Below are 21,663 nucleotides of genomic sequence, written 5' to 3'. Positions count from 1 at the left end.
TATAAATGCAGTGGGGAAAAGGATTTTCAATAATGATTATTAATTTCTGTAAGAAGTGCACTGTAAGGCTGTTATGATGAGTCCCGACAAAGTATTTTCTGCCTGATACTTTTGTTCAAATTTTTAGGCTTTTATTGCCATTACTGCAAGTCCATTGCTTAAAAAGAATACGCTCCTAGGGCACATCATTCATAAAATTAGGCTGCCTACTGTGGGCATAGAGCTGTCATAATCAGAGAGCTTTTATGTTACATTCCTTTACAACTACCTGGATACTTACCGTATGTGCTGCCGTGTCCAAGTGTTTTCCAGGCAGTATGCAATGCCTCTTTCAGGATGGAAGAAAAGGGTAGACATCACAGAAAGATGAAGGAGAATAAGGGTTATATACCAAAAGAAAGAGATACAGTTGTCTAAGGTGCACAAGCAGAATTTAGGAGGATGTGGCCAAAACCACATTTCTGAAACCTAGCTGTCTGCGCACAAACTCCAGAGCTTTTGACCTTTCAGTGTTGTCAGTGCCAACAGCTCTCTTCTATGAATATGCCAAAGCCTGTCACTGCTTCATGGAACATACTTCTTCAGCCTTCTCTCCCACCTTTGTCTTATTGTATGTTGGAAATTTAATGGTTGTCTCCTATGTTCTTGAACATGCCTGATAATGCTCATCAGATGCCCCCCTTCTCCTAAGAATACCCTATGCTATGGACAGCTCCTGGCACTTGTGCAGTCAACTGCTTTCTGCATGGTGCCACATCTTCAAAATACAGAGAGAGAAAGAGAATAGAGAACAAACACAATCCTGCAGTAGTTAGAGGCCCAGTCCCTGCTCAAAGGACCAGTTCTGCAGTTTTGCATTAAACATTCATTAAACAATACAGAATTCGGGGTAGAGGGACTAGAGTCCAGGTCTGCCTCTCCTTTCCCTGTAATAAACAGTGCCTTACCTATTACGTGGCACCTTTTCTTTCCTGTCATACAATGTTAATTCAGGGAAGGATTAAGTCCTGGATATAGTAGAGGGCAGAGCAAAAAAGCAGTAAAACACACTGACAGCAATTATTTTTGGTAAATCAGGTAAGTCTGGAGCTGCCACACAGCAACTCGGTCCCTCCTCAGAAATACCCTCAACCAAGCCGCTTAACCAAGCATTCTCCCATGCCCCTCCAGAGGCTGCACCGCAATCAGGAGTGCTTCTCCCTGTGCCAGTTACAGTGACCAGCTAATGCTGTTATGTTACCAGGAAAATACTAGCAGACCAGCACAGCATTGCATTTATACCCCTTTCTCATATTCTTGCATTCTCGTACCCCCAAACACTACACATTCCTAACCAATCAGAGCGTTAGAGTCAGGACAATAGCATTTCACAACACAGCATAAAACACAAAACCTAATGTGCAAATAAAAACATATTAACTTTCACTTTTTCATGCTCTGCTGTTAATAAGGTCCACAGAAAAAACGTGCTTATCTATTTCAGCTCCAGTACAGCTGCTAAATTCATGCAGTAATGCGAGTGCTCTGTCTTCCAGCTTTTCAGTGCATAGCATGGACTTTTCAAAAGATCAAAGCAATTAAAAAAGAAATGAGTGTATGAAACCAGCTTCAAAACTGTCTGAGTTCTCCTGCTGTTACTGATGTTTTTGATGTGACTTCCCCTGCTTTCTTCTTTTTACATCTCTGTTCACAGAGTGAAGAGCTATGGCCACACACAGGGCTTCCTTAAGAAAGGATTCTACATCATACAGATCAGAGGACAGTTTTCATTCTGTATAAATTGTACACAGTTTTTTTAATAACCACTGAGAATTACTTCTGTATTAGATTCTCAAAGAAGACATGCCCACTCTACCTGGACTCCGATTTGAATTTGATTTGTGTTGCAAGGACAGTAAAGTAAGTTACTGCACCAAGATGAGCTGGAGCTAACAGCACTCATTCTCATAAACAGTGTGAATTAGATACAATCCTTCACAGAGATCTCTTTCTTTCTGCTAGCATGTGAAAAAGGCTTTAAAATTTACTGGAAATGTTCACTTTTGAATTGATTGAGATTTGACAGGATGAGGGGAAATGACTTTAAACTGGAAGAGGGTAGATTTAGATTAGATATTAGGAAGAAATTTTTCATTCTGAGGGTGGTAAGGCACTGGAACAGGTTGCCCAGAGAAGTTGTGGAAGCTCCATCCCTGCAGGTGTTCAAGGCCAGGATGGGACTTTGAGCAACCTGGTCTAGTGGGATGTGGCCCTGCCTACGGCAGGAGGGTTGGAACTAGGTGATCTTCAAGGTCCCTTCCAACCCAAACCATTCTATGATTCTATGAAGATCTGTGGATCATATTGATTCCTATAGTTTGGCTGTGGCAAACATTTTTCTATAGTTTGGCTGTGGCAATCATTTTTCTATGAGATGAGATTTTGTGGACCTAGAAGCTACAAACAGAACTACAGGTGGACCCTAACCGAATAGATTTCTGGAGTTCACAGACTTTTTTTTTTTTTAACATTTTGAATAGTGAAGTAACTATATTAGATTTTACTTTTTCCAACAGACTTTCAAATGAGAGGGGATATGTTATTGCGAAAATGTAACTCTCACTGAGGAAGTTTGGGATCTATCTAGAAGCTGCTGAAATTGGTGGAAGTCACACCTGAATGATTTTGACATGTAGATCAGACTTCATGTGGGTAGAGGAACATGTTGATGAATGTCCTTTACACACGGAGTTGTTGCCTCCTTTGTTTCAAGGAAAGGAGAAGATCAGAAGTTTTTCCTTTATTTTTGACACAGCTGGACGCACTGGAGTCTTACTGGCTTCATAGAGTCATCTTTTTCAAAATAGTCGAGGAACCAATCAGAGACCTTTTAACATGCCTGAAACCAAAAATTTCTCAGCCAACATACTCAAAAATGTTTGGCAATGTTCATTTCTTATCCTTGTACACCAAAGAGTTATTTCCCATGCTTAAATATGAATCAGGAGTTTTAAAAACAGCATAGTTCTAGGCCTGTTTGTTTAATCATCTTTGCTTAATTCAAAATAGAGTTTAGGAGCTAAGCAGAATTCTCATAAAACAAGCCTAGACACATTACAGAAACACTACAGCATTTATAGACTCAAATAAAATGTTGCATATACCCTGTCAATTTTTTTTCCCTAGGATTTCTTTTAAAGAATGTTTCATAAAACCTCAGGATTGCTCAGTCTGGTTTATGGTCGGTTCTTACCTCAATTTGATTAACCACGATCAGGATTTTGGTATCATTTCACCAATGAACTCCCTGAAGTTTTATCAGTGTACAGCAAAGCAAAATGTGCTTTCAGATCACTCATGTGATACAAGGTCAGAAATTAACAGTTGTATGCCTGTCCTGGTTTGAGAGACACGGGACTAATTTATCTTCTAATACTTGGGAAGACCGCACTTTTAGAAGACTCTAGTGTCTGAATTTGTGAAAATATTTACTTTGTAGCCAGCTATGGTGTGCGCATTTCAAGGTCTCAGTGTTTTTGAGCTTGCCAGGTACGGGGACGAGGAGGAGTGGGACCGGGGCACTTGACCCAAGCTGGCTAACGGGATTATTTCATACCATCAACATCACATTCACTATAAATTAGAAAGTTTACTGCAAAGTTGTCTCCCTCCCTTAATGGCTGCAATCCAGAGAACTTAGTGCCCTGGCACCAGACCCCTGAGGCCTTTCCTTCCTCCCTAAGCCGTAGTACTCCGTAGCACACAAATGTCCGACATTTGCTGCCCACTGCTGGGAGTGCACAGCTTCCTACTGATAGAATGGGCCAAGTATAATCCCTGTGTATTTTATATTGGTGTCGGGATCAATATTGGTTCTTTAGTGCTATTAATGTTAATTATCTAATCTTACTCTATTAAATCTGTTTATACTTCAACTCCCGGGTTTCTTTGTTTTTTCCTGATTCCCCTTCCCGGGTGGGGAGGGGTCACTGGGTGACAGAATGATTGTCTAAACGACAATAAATTGTTATGGGTTTCTCAAACCATAACGATGCCCTATACTAGATAATTGTGAAAAGAGGCAATCAGCACTTTTTTTCTGCCTTTTGCTTTTCTAGATGACAGAGAGAAGAGGGAAAGACAGTTATAATGGGAAAGGTAGCTGAGTTGTCCTCACACTTACAAAAGTGTAGGCACACACCATGCAGTGCAGTGCCGACTTGTAGGCTCAGGACTGCTGATCCTGGGTGGCAGGTAACCACCGGGGTGAATCCCATCAAGTATTGGCAAAAGTCATAAATTTTGTAATGCTCTGAAAGAGCTGAAGCCAGTGCAGTGCCTGACTGCAGTTGCTCGCTAACAATTGTGTCATGCCCTTGAGTCTGTTCCCCTCATCTCCCTCGCGTGGCAGGCTGAGCATCCCTTCCCAGCAGGGCACTACTACAGAATTCCTTCCATCTGGTTACAGCAAGGGCAACAAAAGTATTTGCTTAGTAGGACACTGGAGAAACATCATCAGGTTTACAGATTTTTTTTTAAAAAAGGCAACTATAACGTATCTTTCACTCGGTTAAATTGCTTTTCTCGGACCTTGGACTCCTGGCATTTCTTTGGAGTAAGATGTACTTCTAGCTGTTAAGACTGAATTTCCTTTCTGTTACAATTGCCAACACAGCATTTATAGTTACTAAGAAAGGATCCATTGATACAATCCAATACAGTACAGTCTGAATCATTGTTGACTTTTATCCTACTACATATAAAGAGTGAAAGTAAATTACAGTAAGAAAAAATAACAACCTATTTTGTAATTCTAAAAACATGAAAGGAGGCAATCTTTTACCTTTTCCGTTCTGAATATAAGTTAAGTAAGAGCATGGTTTACCTCTGATGAATACTGTGGCTACCACTGATGTTAGTAGACGCTGGATCAGCCAAAAAAAAACCTCAAAAGAAGTGGTTCATAGTTCACATTCAGTCTTTGAATTTTGCTGTTAAAACCTGCATAACACAAGATACAAATAACAAAATATTAGAAAACACCATGTAGAAATTAAAGCATCCAAGATGCTCTGATATCTTTGTCCTGGTAAATGGTCAATAATGCCATGCTCTGCTTTACAAAGCACGTCTTAGCTGTTCAGCAAACTGTGAATAAGTGAGGGGTCATCCTGGTTCCCACTTGCACCCCACCCCAAGTAGGAGAGAAGAAAAAGCTTCACATGTGGTCCATGCAGCTTCTGTGCAGAGGAAAGGACAAAAGCTCAAATCTGCTGGTATAAAGTCTAAGTGACTAAAATTACTAAACTTTCCAGCTTTGCAAGGCATAATAGCAAATGTTGAAGAAGTGAGAACAGCACCTGGAAAGATGGAAATGTGAAACAGTGGCAAGATGGTTGTTTCCTTTTCAGCCCTGATATGAGTGCCTGATGATAAAGACTGCTAAAATGAGCTTTCTAGGTCTTGCAATCTTTGAAAGGCAGAAACTGTGCTTGGTTTGCTGGTTAACAACTAAGATACCAAAATATTTTAAAATTAAATAGGAGCTTTCGCTTAGAAGACTGTTAGAATATCACAACAAATTTAAATATTTATACTTATATTTAATATTTAATTTTATTATTTTTCTATGTTTATATACATTTAGATTGTTAATGATAAGCCACACAAATAAAAAGTCAAATATAAGAACTAATGTCCCTATCAAATTCCTATGTTCTCCCTCCCAATTACTAGAAGTATTTCTAGACTGGCCAGTGGTAGTTGGCCACCAGAGGGAGCCTGCACAACTTCCAAAATTGCAGAATGACAGTAAGATTGACAAAAAAAAAAAAAAAAGGCTATGTTATTTATATAGAGACTGAAAAGGGTAAGTGAAGTCTTTATTAGGTTCCACAGAAATGTTTCTCTTAGAACCTGGGCTTCATGTGTCATTATTTTGCTGCTTCAGTGTGGAAAAGACAGGAAGCTATTCAAAGTGAATGAAGACATTGAAAAAAGTTGCAGTAACCACATGAGAAAGAGAACAATAAACAGCTAACTAGTTCAGCTTCATATAAAACGAGTAAAATAGTAAAGGAATACTTTATAACGTTAATTCCATCATAATCCCATTTCTGGTCTGTCTGTTTAGGGCCTAATCTGCCTACGGTGGAAGTCATTTCAGAAAAGGAATTCTCCCATTTAGTATTGGCACAAGTATGGACAATATTGGTATAATGAATAAGAAAAAAAGCAATGGACTCTCTGTACTTGTACCTCTCCAAATATTTGATATTGCTTCAACAAATGTCTTTATGAATGAGAAAAAAATACTTCTAATTATTCTAAAAAACCCTCATGCTTTGAGAATAAATATACAACTTTCACCATCCACTGGTCAGATTTGCTTCTCTGAAGAAGATCACTGTCCTTTTGGATACCTTGTATTTATAGCCATAGCATTCTAAACGCAATCAGTGATTTCTTCTCACGCCACCCTGTGAAATGCCAAGCTGATGTTTATGAAAGTGGTAAGACTTATGGTACATTCTTTCAGAACAAATGAGAAATTTCCTGTGATGACTTTATTGGAAAAATATCAAAGAAACATTTCTCTAATAATATTGATGTTGTTACAATGGTAACTTCATATTCTCCTGCAGGACATGGGAATGAAGAAACATCAAAAGGGAAGTGGGGAAAGGGGACAAGAGATGAAGGACGGAAGGGAAATGAATGCAAATGGCTGGGGGTTCGCCCTAAGTAATCAAGCTGACCAGAAACTTCGTGCAGTGGTGAAAGAGGAAACAAAAAGGACAACGTATGTGTGAGATGTCTGCGTCTTGAATTCGACCTATTACACAACATCCACCACTGAAACTATTAGTGGCTTCTAATACTCACCTCACCAGAGAGGCCTGCCGGCTTCTTGAATTACAACTTCAGTGCCAATATGACTCTTGCTGCTGACTGCAACAGACGCAATATGAATAGATGGCCACGTACTCCCTTCCTGCTTGCCACAAAGGACAGTTAAGCTTGTTAGAGGCCTACATCCAGGCTATGATTTCTGCTTAATCCAGTACCTGTTTGATGTGTTGCAGAAGTCAAGAGATGGATCTTGGGCTTGGCAATTAGTGGGAACAAAAGCACTGGGGGTATCCTACAGTCAAGTGTCTTCACTCACACCTTTGACTCCAGTAACCAGTCGGCTACCATAAAATTGTGCTTGCTTACACTATTTTTGTAAGTCCTCAAGTCCTTTATATATCTTTCCCAATGTCATCCCACACTATTAATGTCTCAGGTAATTGCAAAAATTGCCACAGGTCATAAAAAATTGAAAGGTTTCATTTCTCATTTCTACATTTTTGAAGAAATAGCCACTATGATTGGGCCAGTTTGCCAGTTAAGAGTTTCAATCTGTTGGGAAACTATAATTTCAAGCATATTTCTTCCATTTCTCACCACCTACAACCGCACAGATTGGCAGAAGGAGCAGTACAGAGAGCTAAGAAGCTTCTATTAAAAAAAGGTCTGATATTACCTCATCCTAACTACAGGACATCCCTTGTGCAGTGACTAGAACAGCCTCAGTTTAATTGCTTCTGCAACTTTGCCAATTTGCTGTGTTACTGGAAAATTTCATTGTATTTGACGTTTTTTTCTTCTGGGTCAAGTATTGCAGTCAGTAGAGTCCACAAGAATCTCAGTTTTCAATTCTAAAGAAACTGAAGCTTCTGCACGGTGCAGTTCTGATTTACCTCTAAGAGCATCCAGGATTAGAAAATTATTAGAAAGAATCAAACAGCTCTTGTCCATTTTAAGTTTCGTGTGATTCTTTGGGACCAGACACAGGCTGTGGGTTTCCTCTCTGCCTATTTGATTTTCTGATGATTTTCAGTTTTCATTGTTGTAGGTGGTGATGTGGGACTGATACAGCACTGGCAGCCACACAGACCATGTTTTACCCAAAGCAATCCAGGGTTCAGAGCCTCAGAGGCGGGACAAACACCACACAGAGGATTTCTTAGACTTCCTCCTTCTGACTGTTCTGACAGACATTTCAAGTGGCCAAGCTACAAATGGAGGAAAAGAATTCAAAAACTTTACAGAAAACAAAAGAATGCAAGCCTGGGCTTTGCACTGAGCATTTTAATTGCTGTATCAGAAGACCTTATATTGTTCAGATCAAACAAAAGATTTGTCTTAGAGAAGTCAGTGGTATCTTCAGTTCCTACTTTCCTAATCCAAGTAATAAAAGTACTCAGAAGGCAGTAAAGGAGGTATATTAAGGGCCCTAAATCATGTGAATACAAGTCTGTGCATTTGTGATCTGGCACCATGTCCCCTTTGCAGTGAGGCATTCATCTTTCTTCACCCAGATGCTTCTTTGCACATTTAGTATGTTTTACAGGGTCCTTTTGTTCTTTCCCCTGCACTAAGACACTGAAATGTTGTGTTGCAATGTCTCACGTAACAGACAACGTAATGACGTTCTGTACCCACTTGCCTTGCTACAGCCATGCAACCCACTTAAATAAAAAGCATTTTTCAAATAGGAAAAAACAGCAAGAAGTAAATTTCAAAACTTATTAACTTGGAGCTTCAATTTAATATTCTTTGTTATCTGAAATGTTGAAATAATCAGATTATTTCCTGAGGCCTGCAGTAATTTCACATTACAAATTGTACTGGTAGTTCGGGACTCAGGTTGGACTTTATAACTCTTTACATTAGAGAGGTAAACTCTTCAAGTTTAAACCCTTCACACTGCTTGTGACCCAAGTATTTCAATGTGCTGCTATGTTTTGATATCAAATTGTATTTGTGTGTATTTTTTGTATTTATACAAGAATGTCCTACTGAGATGCAATGTTTGGTGCATAGGAACATCTGCTGGGTTCCATTACAACATACTAATAATGGGAACACGCCTGCTGGTACAGTTTAATTGGAATGGAAAGTGGAGAGAATATGGTCTTCACTGAATAAGGAGGTAACTCAGCAAAGGAGATGCATGTGTGTGCTTCATAAAGGTATCACTTTTCTTTCTAAATATAAAGTGGCAGCTTTGGATGTAGGAAGGAGTGCTATATCTGTTCATTTAAAAATATGGCCAGTATTTATAGCATTCATGTATTCTCATTTTTAGATCTCTACTTAAGCATAATTGTCTACCATATACATAATTCTAACTGCTTAACCCAAAATTATTTTCCTCTTCAATTTTTAGAGATTAAACAGGAGACATATTATATCAGTATGTGTAACTGAAAATCCGGTGTGCATATATGTACACCACATCTATGCACTATCCACAGATATACTTAAATCTATGTACATGGTGTTGACATTTTACATTTACAGGGAACAAAATAAATATGTAAAGCTACTTAGAAGGGGTCAATTAAAAAAAAACCCACACCTCTAATGTATCTCATTTCTGAACTGCCCTGATTTTTTTTAATCAAAGATACAGGAGGAAAGCAATCCATTACAAGTATCTACAATACTTTCCAGGTATTTCCCAAACATGTGCGGCCCTGATATGAAATAAGTAATATGTTTGGTGTGACATGAGTTTAGCTGGCAAGAAATGCACCAAATTATTCAGGAACAACATAGCAATTAAAGCATAACAAATGACTGCCACTAAAACCATTATTCTGCAAACAGCATTTATTCCACACAGTCGTTTCAGAAAAGTTTTAAAGAACTTTTCATATAAGTATATACATATGTATACAAGTGTGTGTATAAGCATTTTTAATACACATATATATATTTTATATTTCAACATTTAATTTTGCATCCTTCTGCATTTAAAGCTAGCTACAGGTCTAAAGGACTGATCCAATATCCACTAACACTGATAAGAATCTTTCCACTGTTTTCAGTGGACTTGGTTAACTACATTGGTTTCAAAAGGAGAGAAAACCAATAATCAACACAGCACACCAAAATTCCAGAAAAAACAATTGTCTGTCATACACAAGTATGACATTGTTTTTAGGTCTACTATGGCCTGTCTTTTTAAACTAAATCTTTCATTTCTAGTTGCTAGTCAAACACTAGGAAACAGACATTCCACTTAGGCTGTGGGCCTCAACAGTAATTATTATTCTTTCTCTTAAAGCAGCAGTAGCCAGAACCACAGACAAAAAACATATGACTAAATGGCTCCTCAGTGTGCACCATAATTCTAATTTTGGTGATAAAAACCTGGCTGTAGCTTTGAGCATTTCAAATATACAATATTGCATACAGTTGGTGCGCATCATATCTCATTGTCATTGTTCTGTACAAACATAATGAGTGAAAGGGCTCAGAGGAACAATTGTTTGTTTTCTACACCATAAAAGTCAGCAACTGACTGCCTTCACTTGTAGCTTTTATTGCTTTACTTGCTTGGTGCCCGATAATCCATATGAGCCAGGATTCTGGAGTTTCACATCTCTGAGCCACTTTCACACAGCCCACGCACCACTCGGCATCCTGCTGCCACAATAGTTATTTCCAAAAACCTGTTTTGAAACAGTGTATTTAAAAGGCAAGCCCCACAGAACTGCACTGTACTAACAGAAAGCACAGCACAATTTATTCAGAAGCATAGGAACATGAGGGGAAAGTCAGCATTGTCTGAATCCTTTGATTTGGTATCGGCGCATGCACCATAAAACTCTGCAGGAGGCTGAAAATGACATAAACTATTTGCTTATAGGATACTAAAGTAGGTGAGTGAGAACTGTGGCTCCATTACAAGACTCTTACTTGCAAGAATACACGTATGTATTCCTGCATGTATGAAATGATGGAAGGAGGTATGATGTATTACTGGTAAGGGAGGAAAGCTAACTTCTGTTATCCCCTAGAGCACAGAAAAGCAGGAAAGAAAGGTACTGTAATATTTGACTTTTTGTACATCCAGTCCAGAACATCGTCCCTGATAGTAGTATCAGAATTTGGAAATAAAGGTGACAGATACCTTCCATCATCCCTGTCTAAGGTCTTGTCCTAAACTCAATATCCCAGATTCAATCTCAATTCCAAAGTTTGTTTTTCTAAGTACTATAACTTTGGACATGTTTCTAACAGTCCTCAGATCTGCCTAATTTTTGACCTTGATATCACTCTGTTTAGCTAGAAGCTGCATGAGAAATATTTAACGAAAGTCATTTTTGGTGAACTATGACTCAGTGGCGTAACTCTGAATCACTGTGCCCCTAAGGGTTACTCACAGGGTATGACAAGAACAGCTTCGGGCAATGTGGGCTTCCCAGAGCCTGGAAATAGAGAAAGGTCAGTGGTTTCCTTTCCCCTACAATGCCACATCCTTTTTCACTTTGGCGTAGCCCATACCATGCCCTCTTCCCTGAGCCATTCATTCACTCATGCCCTGGTTCACTAGCGCTTGCTCTGATTCTGCATGCTGCAATGCACTGCAACACTCAGGGTAGGCCAACACTGCCAGGCCATGACCTCCCAGTTCCTCTAAAAGGCATGGGAAGGAGGCAGCAGTAACGAAGGTGATGCAGAGGGCATGAAAGTAGTGGGGGATGGAGACAACTATTGTGCTTGGTCTGTGGAGGCCTTGGAAACCCTGCTTTTTTGCCTAGTTAGGGTCCTTCTGCTGTCAACTGCTGCAAAGCAGCCAAACGTGGGTACACTGCAGGTCAAAGTTAAAAGTCAATTGAAGTAGCATTACAGGGTGATTACATTGCTCTGACTGTGCTGATTGCATGGGCAGAATGCCATCGGCATAAACCACAACAGCAACTGCTGAATCAGCTCCTTCTCTAAGGAAAATGAAGCTAGGCAAGCTATAAATCCCAGCAGCTACCCCACTACAGTCCAACAGAATCATCCCCCCCCCCCGCCAAACCCTTCCTTCCATTTTCATTTAGTCTGCAAGGAAATGCACGGAGATTATTCATCAGAAAATAACTCATTCAAATATTCACATGAGGGCTGTTTGGTAGGTGGACTCCAATTCATACAGACGATGCCTGCATATAACGAGGAGCTCACTAAGGCAGCTACTTCCAAGCACCGGAATGCTCCAGATGATGGGGGAAAAGATATTTGTTTGGATGATCAGCAGATGGCACCTATTTTACCTTCTCTGAAAGAAAATAAATGGTTGTTACTCTGACTTGCCTAAGATGAGTCTCCCTGGGTGAAATCCTTAAGACATCAATTTTTATTTTAAATTATCATGTATGCACTTCAGAGAGTTGAGTCTTGCTATGATAATTTCCTTGAGGTCTTTGGAAACTTTGCTTAAGGAAGCTGTGACAAGATCTAGTTTGTGAGAGAATAAACACCGCAGATCTGTAGAGGTTTTGAAGGAGGTCCATTCCTCAAACAATGATTTGTCTGTTTCCAGTGCAGAAGCTATAGGACGTGTGAAGCTCTCATTCTAGTCTGTTTTTTGTAGCTTGCATTTGTCTTCATTTGTATTGTCTGCCTTTTGCATGAGATTCATAGTTTTTCTGTGTAATGGTCCCAGCATGAACAATTCTGTTAGCAAAAATGAAAAACTACAAAAACATCTATTACTGTAGAAGTTACAACTGATTGATAGAATGTAAACAAACACACAACCATCTGTAGGTCTCCATGTAAAACTAGTGAAAAAAAATGTTAAGTGCAGATTTCAGCAGACATATTCTGATTGCTGTTAAATTTGTGATTGTAGACATGTGCCGGATATTAGTTTTTATTGTATTTTGCCTTATCCAACGAATTCAAGGCTATTTGTCAATTATAGCACATCCTCCTCAGATTACATGAAACAAGCAATGGACATTCCCTGAGTACATTCTTCAATATGAATCTACAATCACTAATCAACATCTCAGCTATCTATGACAGGCTGTTTCCATTTTACCATAAAAGGAATTGCTGCTGACTGTGGCTTGCTGGGATTACGTGCTTTGTTATGTATCTCTTTGATTTTACTTTAGAAGCTGAGCCATCAAGAATATCAGGCAGTTTTGATTGTCTTCATTTACCCTCTAAACCTGTAAGTGAGAAAGAATCCAACAGACAAATAAAGCACCCATCAAACGACATTAAAATCTATTGTAAAGAGAGGGGATGGGAAGAGGGAGTGAGGGACAGAAAGAGAGATCTCCTAGAGCACACTGTGCCATGTGGGAAATTATATAATCTCAGCAAAGCATGATACAAATATTTCTTCTTTTTGTGTGTGTGTGAAGGAAAATATAACATCAGCTTCATTCTTGTTCACGCCTCCTCTTCATAAAGCAAAAAACCAGTGCTGTCCACTGTAATAGGAGAAGGTTCCGGGCATTTCGTGTACTGCAATGCTACCCATAAACAACAAAAGACAGCATTTTATTGCATTCTGCCTGGGTTATATAGTCCCCAACACTATAATATGTTCTCCAGTGGCCTAGATATCAGGGTGTAACTTGGATGTAGATGAAGATCTTTAGTTTTTAATTAATAATACATAGTGCAGAATCTGAAAGGCTATCTATAATTTATATATCAGTGTCTCAAAAGCAGTCATTCATACATTATATATTCAGACAGAAAATTATCTTGCTTTTATTTTCCAATAAAAAGTATATTAAGATGTTACTATGTACACTCCAAAATGGATCAGTGCTACCCAAGCTTCATAGCCAGGGTCCACTGAGTTCTGTTTGCTACAAGAGGCTGAATGTGCAAAAGCATTACTGACTGAGCAACTCTCCCTCTCTTCTGATGGGCTTTTAAAAATGATCAGGCGATTTCCTGGATATGTGCTAATTTACCCACAGAGAGACAGATAATAATAATAATTAAAAAAAAAGTTTTTAAAAAGGGAAGGAAATGATTTAACAATAAGGGGTTTCCAAACTGGACTTAAGAAAAACAGATTATGATAATATACCACAAGACTCCTATAAAATAGAGGAAGAAAAAAGTCATTTTTGAAATACAAGTTTATGCAAAGCTCTTGCATATAAAGCATGTTTAATATTAACAGTCATTCTCATCTTGCTGTCCTATTTTCCTAGCACCCACCTACTTATGGGCACTTTAAAAAGTAAAAATAAAAAAATGCATACTGTGTATGCCAAACACGCAAATCTTAAAAGTTTCTTTCAATGCTATATTTTCTCCCCCTCTCTATCAAGATGCAAAGCCTAAAATAGTGATACCAGGCTACACGAGCGCAAAGAATGTCAGTTTCTGTTACACCCCAGTCTTTGTTATGTCACTTGTGTGTGTAAAACAAAGTAGGCAAGATACCAGCAGGATCAAACAAGCCCTCCCTCCTGCCTCAGGTGCTGGGGAGGTAATTTCTGGGTGGCTGAGAGTCCCAGCTATCTGGCAGACTGTCTGAACTCGTTCACTCCAGTACAGAGGGAAACGAGTCACATCCGCACTTGCTTCGCTGCAGTTCACCACAGAGGATGTGGGACCAACCAGAGCATGAGTTGTGTTTTTTTCTTGCCCCTCTTCCATCTTCTACACTCCTATAAAACTGTTCACTTTTTTCCTCTAACGTACTGAAATAATCCAGCCTCAACAGAGATTTGGCGCAACAGAGATAACAAATATTTTCCAATCTCATAAGGGTAAGGAGATGATAAACTAATTAATATTTGTGATGTATCTGGATGTATGATGATTTGTATGGAGTGAGACAACGAGGTAGAAGATCAGAATTCACAAGACAACTTTCAGCAAAGTGAGAAAAGGAGTATCAACCCACACAGAAGAAAGAAGGTATATAAAATTACCTTTTTTAAAATGTGGATCTAAAGTTGCCACATGAATTTTATTTCCTCAGTACAATAATATTTTGGAGAAAACAAATAAAAAAGAGTTCAACATGACCTACAAGCAAACAATCTAGAAGAGAAACATAATTCCTTGAGATTCATATACTTTCCTTTAGAAGTGGAGCCAAGCATTAAGCTGCTCCTGCAGGTATGTCATGGGGGAAAAGACTGGTCATAAATAATTTTGGGTTAAGCCTACCTCTCCCTCTCTACCTAGCACAACACAAAACCAGTTTGTGCAGTATGTACAACTAAAATCATCACCTCTCAGAACTGAAATTTGGGGATGGAAGGGCTTTCGAGAGACATTATTATCAGGAGACTGAGGTGTTATCAAACAGAACATTTAACTTGGCTAGTCTAAAATCATAGCATATTTTTCCTTCACAATTTTTAGCTCAATAACTAGGATTACCAACTAGCTCTTGGCAGTTATTTTGAAGTTTACTGTAATTACACTTCAATGAATTTCTTCATAATCATCTGCTTCTTGGTACAATAAAATTTCAGAATATTACAGTGTATGAATTAGCAGGTAGCTACCACAGAACTCTGAAATACAGCAATCCAAATCCACCTCTGTTTGAGCCTCAAAATATTAGTTCTTAATCTTGTAAACTGTCCACTCTGGTGGTGAACAGTTTCTAATTTATTTTTTTATCTCTGCTGCTAATCTTCTATTTCTGTTCTGTAAATTTGCATCACTAGGTATTTTAAATAATCTCATATGTTTTTCCTCATGGGAGTCTAATGACAGTTTTTGCATGATGGTCTATGCTACAAAGATGTATTTCTCTGATATGAAATATGAAATTTCAGCAAAAAACTCTTAGGTCACATGGTCTATTTCGTCTATTCTGACAAGACTGAGCTGTTCATTTTGAAGTGTTTTGTACAACCTGGTTTTGAGTAACTCCAATTAAAAAGGAGAATAAGAGTATTCCAGTGAAAGGTTCTTTATAATTCATTTGCCACCCAACAAGTTGTCTTTGAAAACTACCTCAAAGTACTTAAACTTCATGCTATTAGAAAATATTCCTTAATAGACATGTTATTGGTTTCTTCATACTGCTTGAGTTGTAGCTGAAAAGGATTTCCTTACTTGAAGAATAATGACTATAATCTGGACTAAATTAATTCTACGATCAATGGTCAAAGGTATGAGCATTACTAAATTAACAGGAGGAGGCTGTAAATCAACATTGTTTTAACAAACCATTACAGTACAATAATTATGTTCTGAAAAATTACAAGTAGTCCTCAACAAACCAGATGTCAGGACTGCATAATGTTACATGGCTACTGAGAAGAAAATGATGTCATCTTAGTCCCTGAGGCACACGCAATCAATAAGAAGCGAGTGCTGATGATTTATCGGGAACTATACATCACCTCTGGTTTCATTATTGGATATCTCTTTGCAATCCCAAACATTGTAGTCAATGGCCTCATTCATTTTAAATATCCATATGTTACTATAATCCTGTTGTCTTAAACTAGTCCTTCCCTGTTTGCAACACATACATTTCCTATTTTTTAAGAATGCAACTCAAGCATCCCCTTGCTTTATCTTCCAGACCCTTCTTAAAAATTGATTTTAAAGAGAAGCCAAGCATTACTCCTGTGTGGTTCAAGCAGTCACTGCTTTGCTAGACATACTGGCAGATATCTCATCAATTGAAAAGAACATACAATATGATATAAAGAAGAAAGAATGATGCATAGGAAGGTATGTCCACGGACTATGAGGAAAGTGAAGAGGGAATAAGCCTGGCTCACATCAGCCAAGATTACAGCCCAAATACAATGAACAACCTAGGTTTAACAAATCCAGTATGTATGCATCCAGGGATGCTTTCAGCTAAGCGAAGAAACACAGTATTCTGCTATTGGGGGGCTGAACTGACTTGGACAACTACTTACTGTCTTTCTGGTCATTCCTGCATACTGGAAGACAAATGAGCAGTTCATTTATGACCAAGCTTTACTTATGATACATAAGTTACTTCGTTGTCTATTTAATGGGACTTGAGTCCAAATCAATTTTTCAATCTACATTTTTCTAAGAACATCCTATTGGGGGCGGCATCAAGTGGTTTATTAACAGTGTAGTTCTTCAATACAAATTTTCAAATAAAGGTATAAACCAACCATGATGGCAGGTATTAAAAATTCATATTTACCAACAATTACTGTAAGACATAGACAAGACACATCAGGTATTACTTTCCTAACTATCTAAGAGTAGCTTGCTATACAGCATTATATTGTGGCATTGACTTTCTCATGCTGTAAAAGGCATTTGAACTGGTATGTCATCACAACGTGATTAATTCAGTTTGTTGCCACTGAAGGTTTAAATGTCACCCAATTCATAGATTTTTATTAAGAAAAATTTTGAGGATTAATGTGACTTGTACATGCAAACCAAAACTTAAATCACAATAGCTGGTAATTCTACATGAAATTTTATTCCATAGATTGGGGGATGGGGGTGGGGTGGCGAGCAAAATTTCATTTCTGCTCTTTGTTATACCGGTAAAGAGACTTTTTTTAAAATCCACTCATATGCATAATGTATCCAAAGTTTCTTCAAAACTATATAAAACTCTGTTGTGACCACCAAGGATGCTATGTGAGGAAACAGATTTTTTTATATATAAAATAATAAAATTAAAGAATGACACAAATCATTTTTCATGACATGCAGTACTTTTATGCTCCAGACCACCTATTTTATATTCTCTTATATTTCATCTCTGTCATTAAGCAATTTAATCATAATGGTACTAGAGAAAGAGTCTATTAGATTTGTCTCGCTTGACCCATTTTTTCCCAAACTGACAGTGTTACTGTGTACAGCAACATTTTCTTTTGGACTCATGTTCCCTTCTAGATCTGCTTCATTATTATTTTAGGAGGCATGAACTTAAGTAACAAAAGGAAGGTCTCAAGCACTATTTTCTTGCTTCCTTGGAAGCTATCATACAAACTGAGTAACACTCTTAATTCTTTGATAACTCTTCATAAGTTTTAACCAATATTTAGATATATACCATGTACTTTATTTCTCCTTTTTTCCACTAAACAAGAAGAGTGCACACTCAGCTATATCCATGATAATTCCTATAGTAACATCTGATAGCGAAATGAAGTATCTGTGTGCATGGGCAGATAATCTAACATGATTACAGCGTGAATCTAAAAACCCTACATACATGCAAATCCCTGCCAAATTGCAAATAAACCATCATCATCATCCCAACTGCTTATATCAGCAAACATAACAGTATTACCTACATTGTAGTATAACCTAGCAATATTATCAGTGGATTTTACAATGAAAGCTGCAAGTAAAATCAAGAGTTAATAATGAACTGTGAATAAATCTTTCAAGACCACTTCTCTTGAACAGACTTGTTAGCAGACCTGTAGGAAACAAATGAGTAATATATGTAGGAAATTATACTGCCAATGTATTGAATATTAATTATATCCAAACAAGAAGCTGCTATAAGCAACAATAGCAGTATATTCATGAAGGGAAAACCAAAATCAGTATTAGCAAGAAATGAGTTTTGAGAAACTAATGCTAAAAAGCAGTATATAATTATCCCCAAATTAGTGTTATGTACCTAGGATGTTTGGAGGTAAGCTTATACTTGAAATAAATTTATTAAAATTGAACCTTGAAATTCATATTGAGGACACCAAGACACTTGAATACAACACAGACATCATTCCCAAGACACGTTTTTCAGGTTTTAACATAGATTTTTTGTTCCTTTTCCCTCTAATATAGCATCGCTTCATGACAGGCACTGAGGTTGCTTAATAATTTAACTAGTTTTTCCTTGCCTAGAAACAGTGAGTGTTCTTACACCTCCAACATGAATTATACATTCCTTGATTTTATGATATATACAAAGTGCAGTCATTAGGAGGTTGAAGAACTGGGGAAACCTAATTCTTCAGCTGGGCTTGTAGAGAAGAGCTCAACATGGGAGACTTCAGTGCAAACTTAATTTGTCAGCAGGAGTCTTTGCTGGAAATGGCATTGGCAGTAATATCTAGTCATATGCAGACATTACACCTCAGCAGAGAAAACCTTCATGGCTGAGCTGGTATAGGAAGAAGCATAAATTGATGGCAATCACCCTGTAGCTAGAAAATTCAGCTGCTTGGTTCTTAGAAATAAGGCTGCTGGCTGTAGGCCTTGCTATACCTAATACTGTCTTGTGTTGCAAATAGTCAGAGACCAGCACCACACTCACCATTACCCTGTTGTTCTCATCGTTGTCCTGGACAGGCCAGTACCACTGTATCAAAAGCTGTGACGGCAGCACCATAGCTCAGGAAAACTCAGTGTCCAAGTGAACACGAGCTCAGCTCAGAAGCAAAGGCTCAATCAGGTTCAACTAAAAGCACAGACCCAACACATTCAGCCTAACTGTCCTCAGGTAGGGCTTAAAGAACACATACCATGACAAACGATCTGTGTTACACCAAGCAGTCCTTCTTAAAGCTGCTGCAATCCTCACCAAGGATTATCCTCCCTTAAACTGACCTAACAACACAACTCCTGCATTACGTTCCATCTCTATCTTCATCTTCTTGGCAACTTGTCCTAGCTAGTCTCCCTTCAGCCTTATCCGCAACACCCTACACCTAGCACCATGCTCCCTTCTCCCCCCAGGATGAGAACACACATTTTGCCTGTACTATTGCAAGCCTTCGTGCGTGCCATGTGCATTGACCAATGCTTCAGCAAGGGCTCCATGTGGAGCAGAGCTTCTTGCTTTTGGACTCTGCTGAAGGCTTATCTTTCCACAGCTAGCAAAAGCCTGCCTGAGAAGACCAAATCTTATTCTTCCTTTTAGGACTCATTTCCACTGTGCTAGCTTGCTTTTCCTTCCTCTTAAAATGTAAATAATTGGCCTGTCACAATTTCATTTTGTCCCTCATCCTAACACCCAGGAAAAACTCCTGATTTTGTTTTGTTTTCACTGGAATGACAGAGTTCCAAGTTCCATTTTAGTTATTTTTATATGTATATACATTTATACTTAATTATCTTTTTTTTCTGACTTTTTATTTCTACAGTCACAGTTCAGACTGCTAAATCATCCCAACCACATCCAACCACGTTATCTAACCCGTCTTTTAAGAAGCAGCAATCATTATTGCGTTGGCAAAATAGTCAGATACAATACTTCCAAACATTTTATCTTTGACATATTGCTTCCTCCATTGTAAGTTACCTCCTTCCCGTTCATCCTGCTCATGACTCAGGACTACTGATGCTCTAGTGCTTTGTCCCCTGTGTCCAAAACCACAGTACTGGAATGAGGTATTGCCTAGATACCTGTCACTTCAATAAATGAAACCTGATGGGGAAAAATGAGCAGAAAGGAACAATGGGAGGTATTCCAGGCTCTTCCCGATGCACACATAGACTGACATGATCGGATCTAGTCTGGATTTTCCCTGTGTACATGTAGCCAGAGTTTTCCTCTCTGTGGTAGGCCAGGCCCAGCCAGAAATTCATCAAAACCACCTACTCATCAGCAAAAGCATACTGAGAAAAAAAAATCCCAAGAAACATACCAAATAAAACCCAAGAGTCTACCTGTGTAATGACAGAAACAGGAACTGCTCGCGATGGTTCAGTTTTTCACGTATTTCAGTTGGACACAGCCCCTGCAGCGTATGAGGGCTGTACAGAAGTAGCTCTTTGAGTGATGTCCGGCCTCCTGCAGATTTCTGGTTTGTGGCTGACTGCAAACTGTGAAGGTTTTTTCACACTGAGGCACCTGTACAGACTGCCTCTACGTGGATTTTCCTTTCTCTAAAACTGTTTGAATTCACTCTGCAGCCTTTCCTTCAGTTCTGGCAGAGCTGAGCATTTGCCTCCTCTATTTTGGACACGCACATTCCCGAAACTGATACTTAGCAACTTCACCTTTCAGATCTTTAAAACCTTTGACAAATTTCACTACAATCAGCCACAAGGCATTAAAGTTCTGGTAGGGAAGGGGAACACAGATGTTCAGATGGGCAAGAAGCACACACCAATCCATGAAGTGCGGTCAGACAAGCTTTGCCTCCCTTGGAAACCAACTTCACACTTTTTTCCTTCCAGAAGGTACTTTCAGTTTTCCTGTAATTTTGTTTAAAGGGGCAACTCCACCTCTTCATGGTGGGTCTGGCCTTTATTTTGAGCTTGAAAGATGCTACCTTGATTGACGGCTCCTGACCAAATTCGAGGCTCCGCATCGCTGTGGGCTGAAGTGTTTGCAGTCTCTCTTGCAGCCTGCTTTGTCTCACTTTTCCAGGTTTTGTTTTTCCCCTGTGCCATGGCAAAAAATAAATATACGGCATAACATCACAGGGGTGTTACATCCCGCCGCACCAGAACACCTCCCTGGCAGGGCACTGGAACCACGATGCCACGACAGCGATCTCGGGGGGACATCTCCCAGGCCCCCGGCCCTCAGTGGGCTTTCCACCATAGGTGGCGGCAGCTCCCTGGGATGACCTGGGTGCCCTGCTGCCGCCTCCCCTCCACCCCTATACGGCATAACATCACAGGGGTGTTACATCCCGCCGCACCAGAACACCTCCCTGGCAGGGCACTGGAACCACGATGCCACGACAGCGATCTCGGGGGGACATCTCCCAGGCCCCCGGCCCTCAGTGGGCTTTCCACCATAGGTGGCGGCAGCTCCCTGGGATGACCTGGGTGCCCTGCTGCCGCCTCCCCTCCACCCCCAAACCCTGTAGAGCTGGAAAGGCTCGGCTCCCTCCTCATTTTCTCCCCACAGCCAAACAACTTCGACGATCGAGGGCTTCTACCTCGTCCAAGGGCGCGAGGGGGGGCGTTTCAGCGGGGGCTCCC

General features: G+C 39.3%; 1 protein-coding gene across 1 annotated transcript in view; it reads right to left on the bottom strand.

The window, feature by feature from the left end:
• Positions 1–21,041, bottom strand: part of PPP3CA (protein phosphatase 3, catalytic subunit, alpha isozyme) — a 285,188-nt gene extending 264,147 nt beyond the window's left edge. Inside the window, exons 1-2 of the mRNA XM_009885532.1 lie at positions 21,003–21,041; positions 20,698–20,788 (exon numbers count right to left, since the gene is read on the bottom strand). Of these exons, the coding sequence (XP_009883834.1) occupies positions 20,698–20,788; positions 21,003–21,041 (130 nt within the window). The remainder of the gene's footprint in view (positions 1–20,697; positions 20,789–21,002) is intronic.
• Between the last annotated feature and the right edge of the window lie 622 nt (positions 21,042–21,663).

The sequence above is a fragment of the Charadrius vociferus genome, unplaced genomic scaffold, assembly GCF_000708025.1.
Source record: "Charadrius vociferus isolate BGI_N301 unplaced genomic scaffold, ASM70802v2 scaffold55, whole genome shotgun sequence".
NCBI classification, from domain to species: domain Eukaryota; kingdom Metazoa; phylum Chordata; class Aves; order Charadriiformes; family Charadriidae; genus Charadrius; species Charadrius vociferus.
Note: the sequence above shows the minus strand (reverse complement) of the source record. Positions and strands in the feature narration are given on the sequence as shown.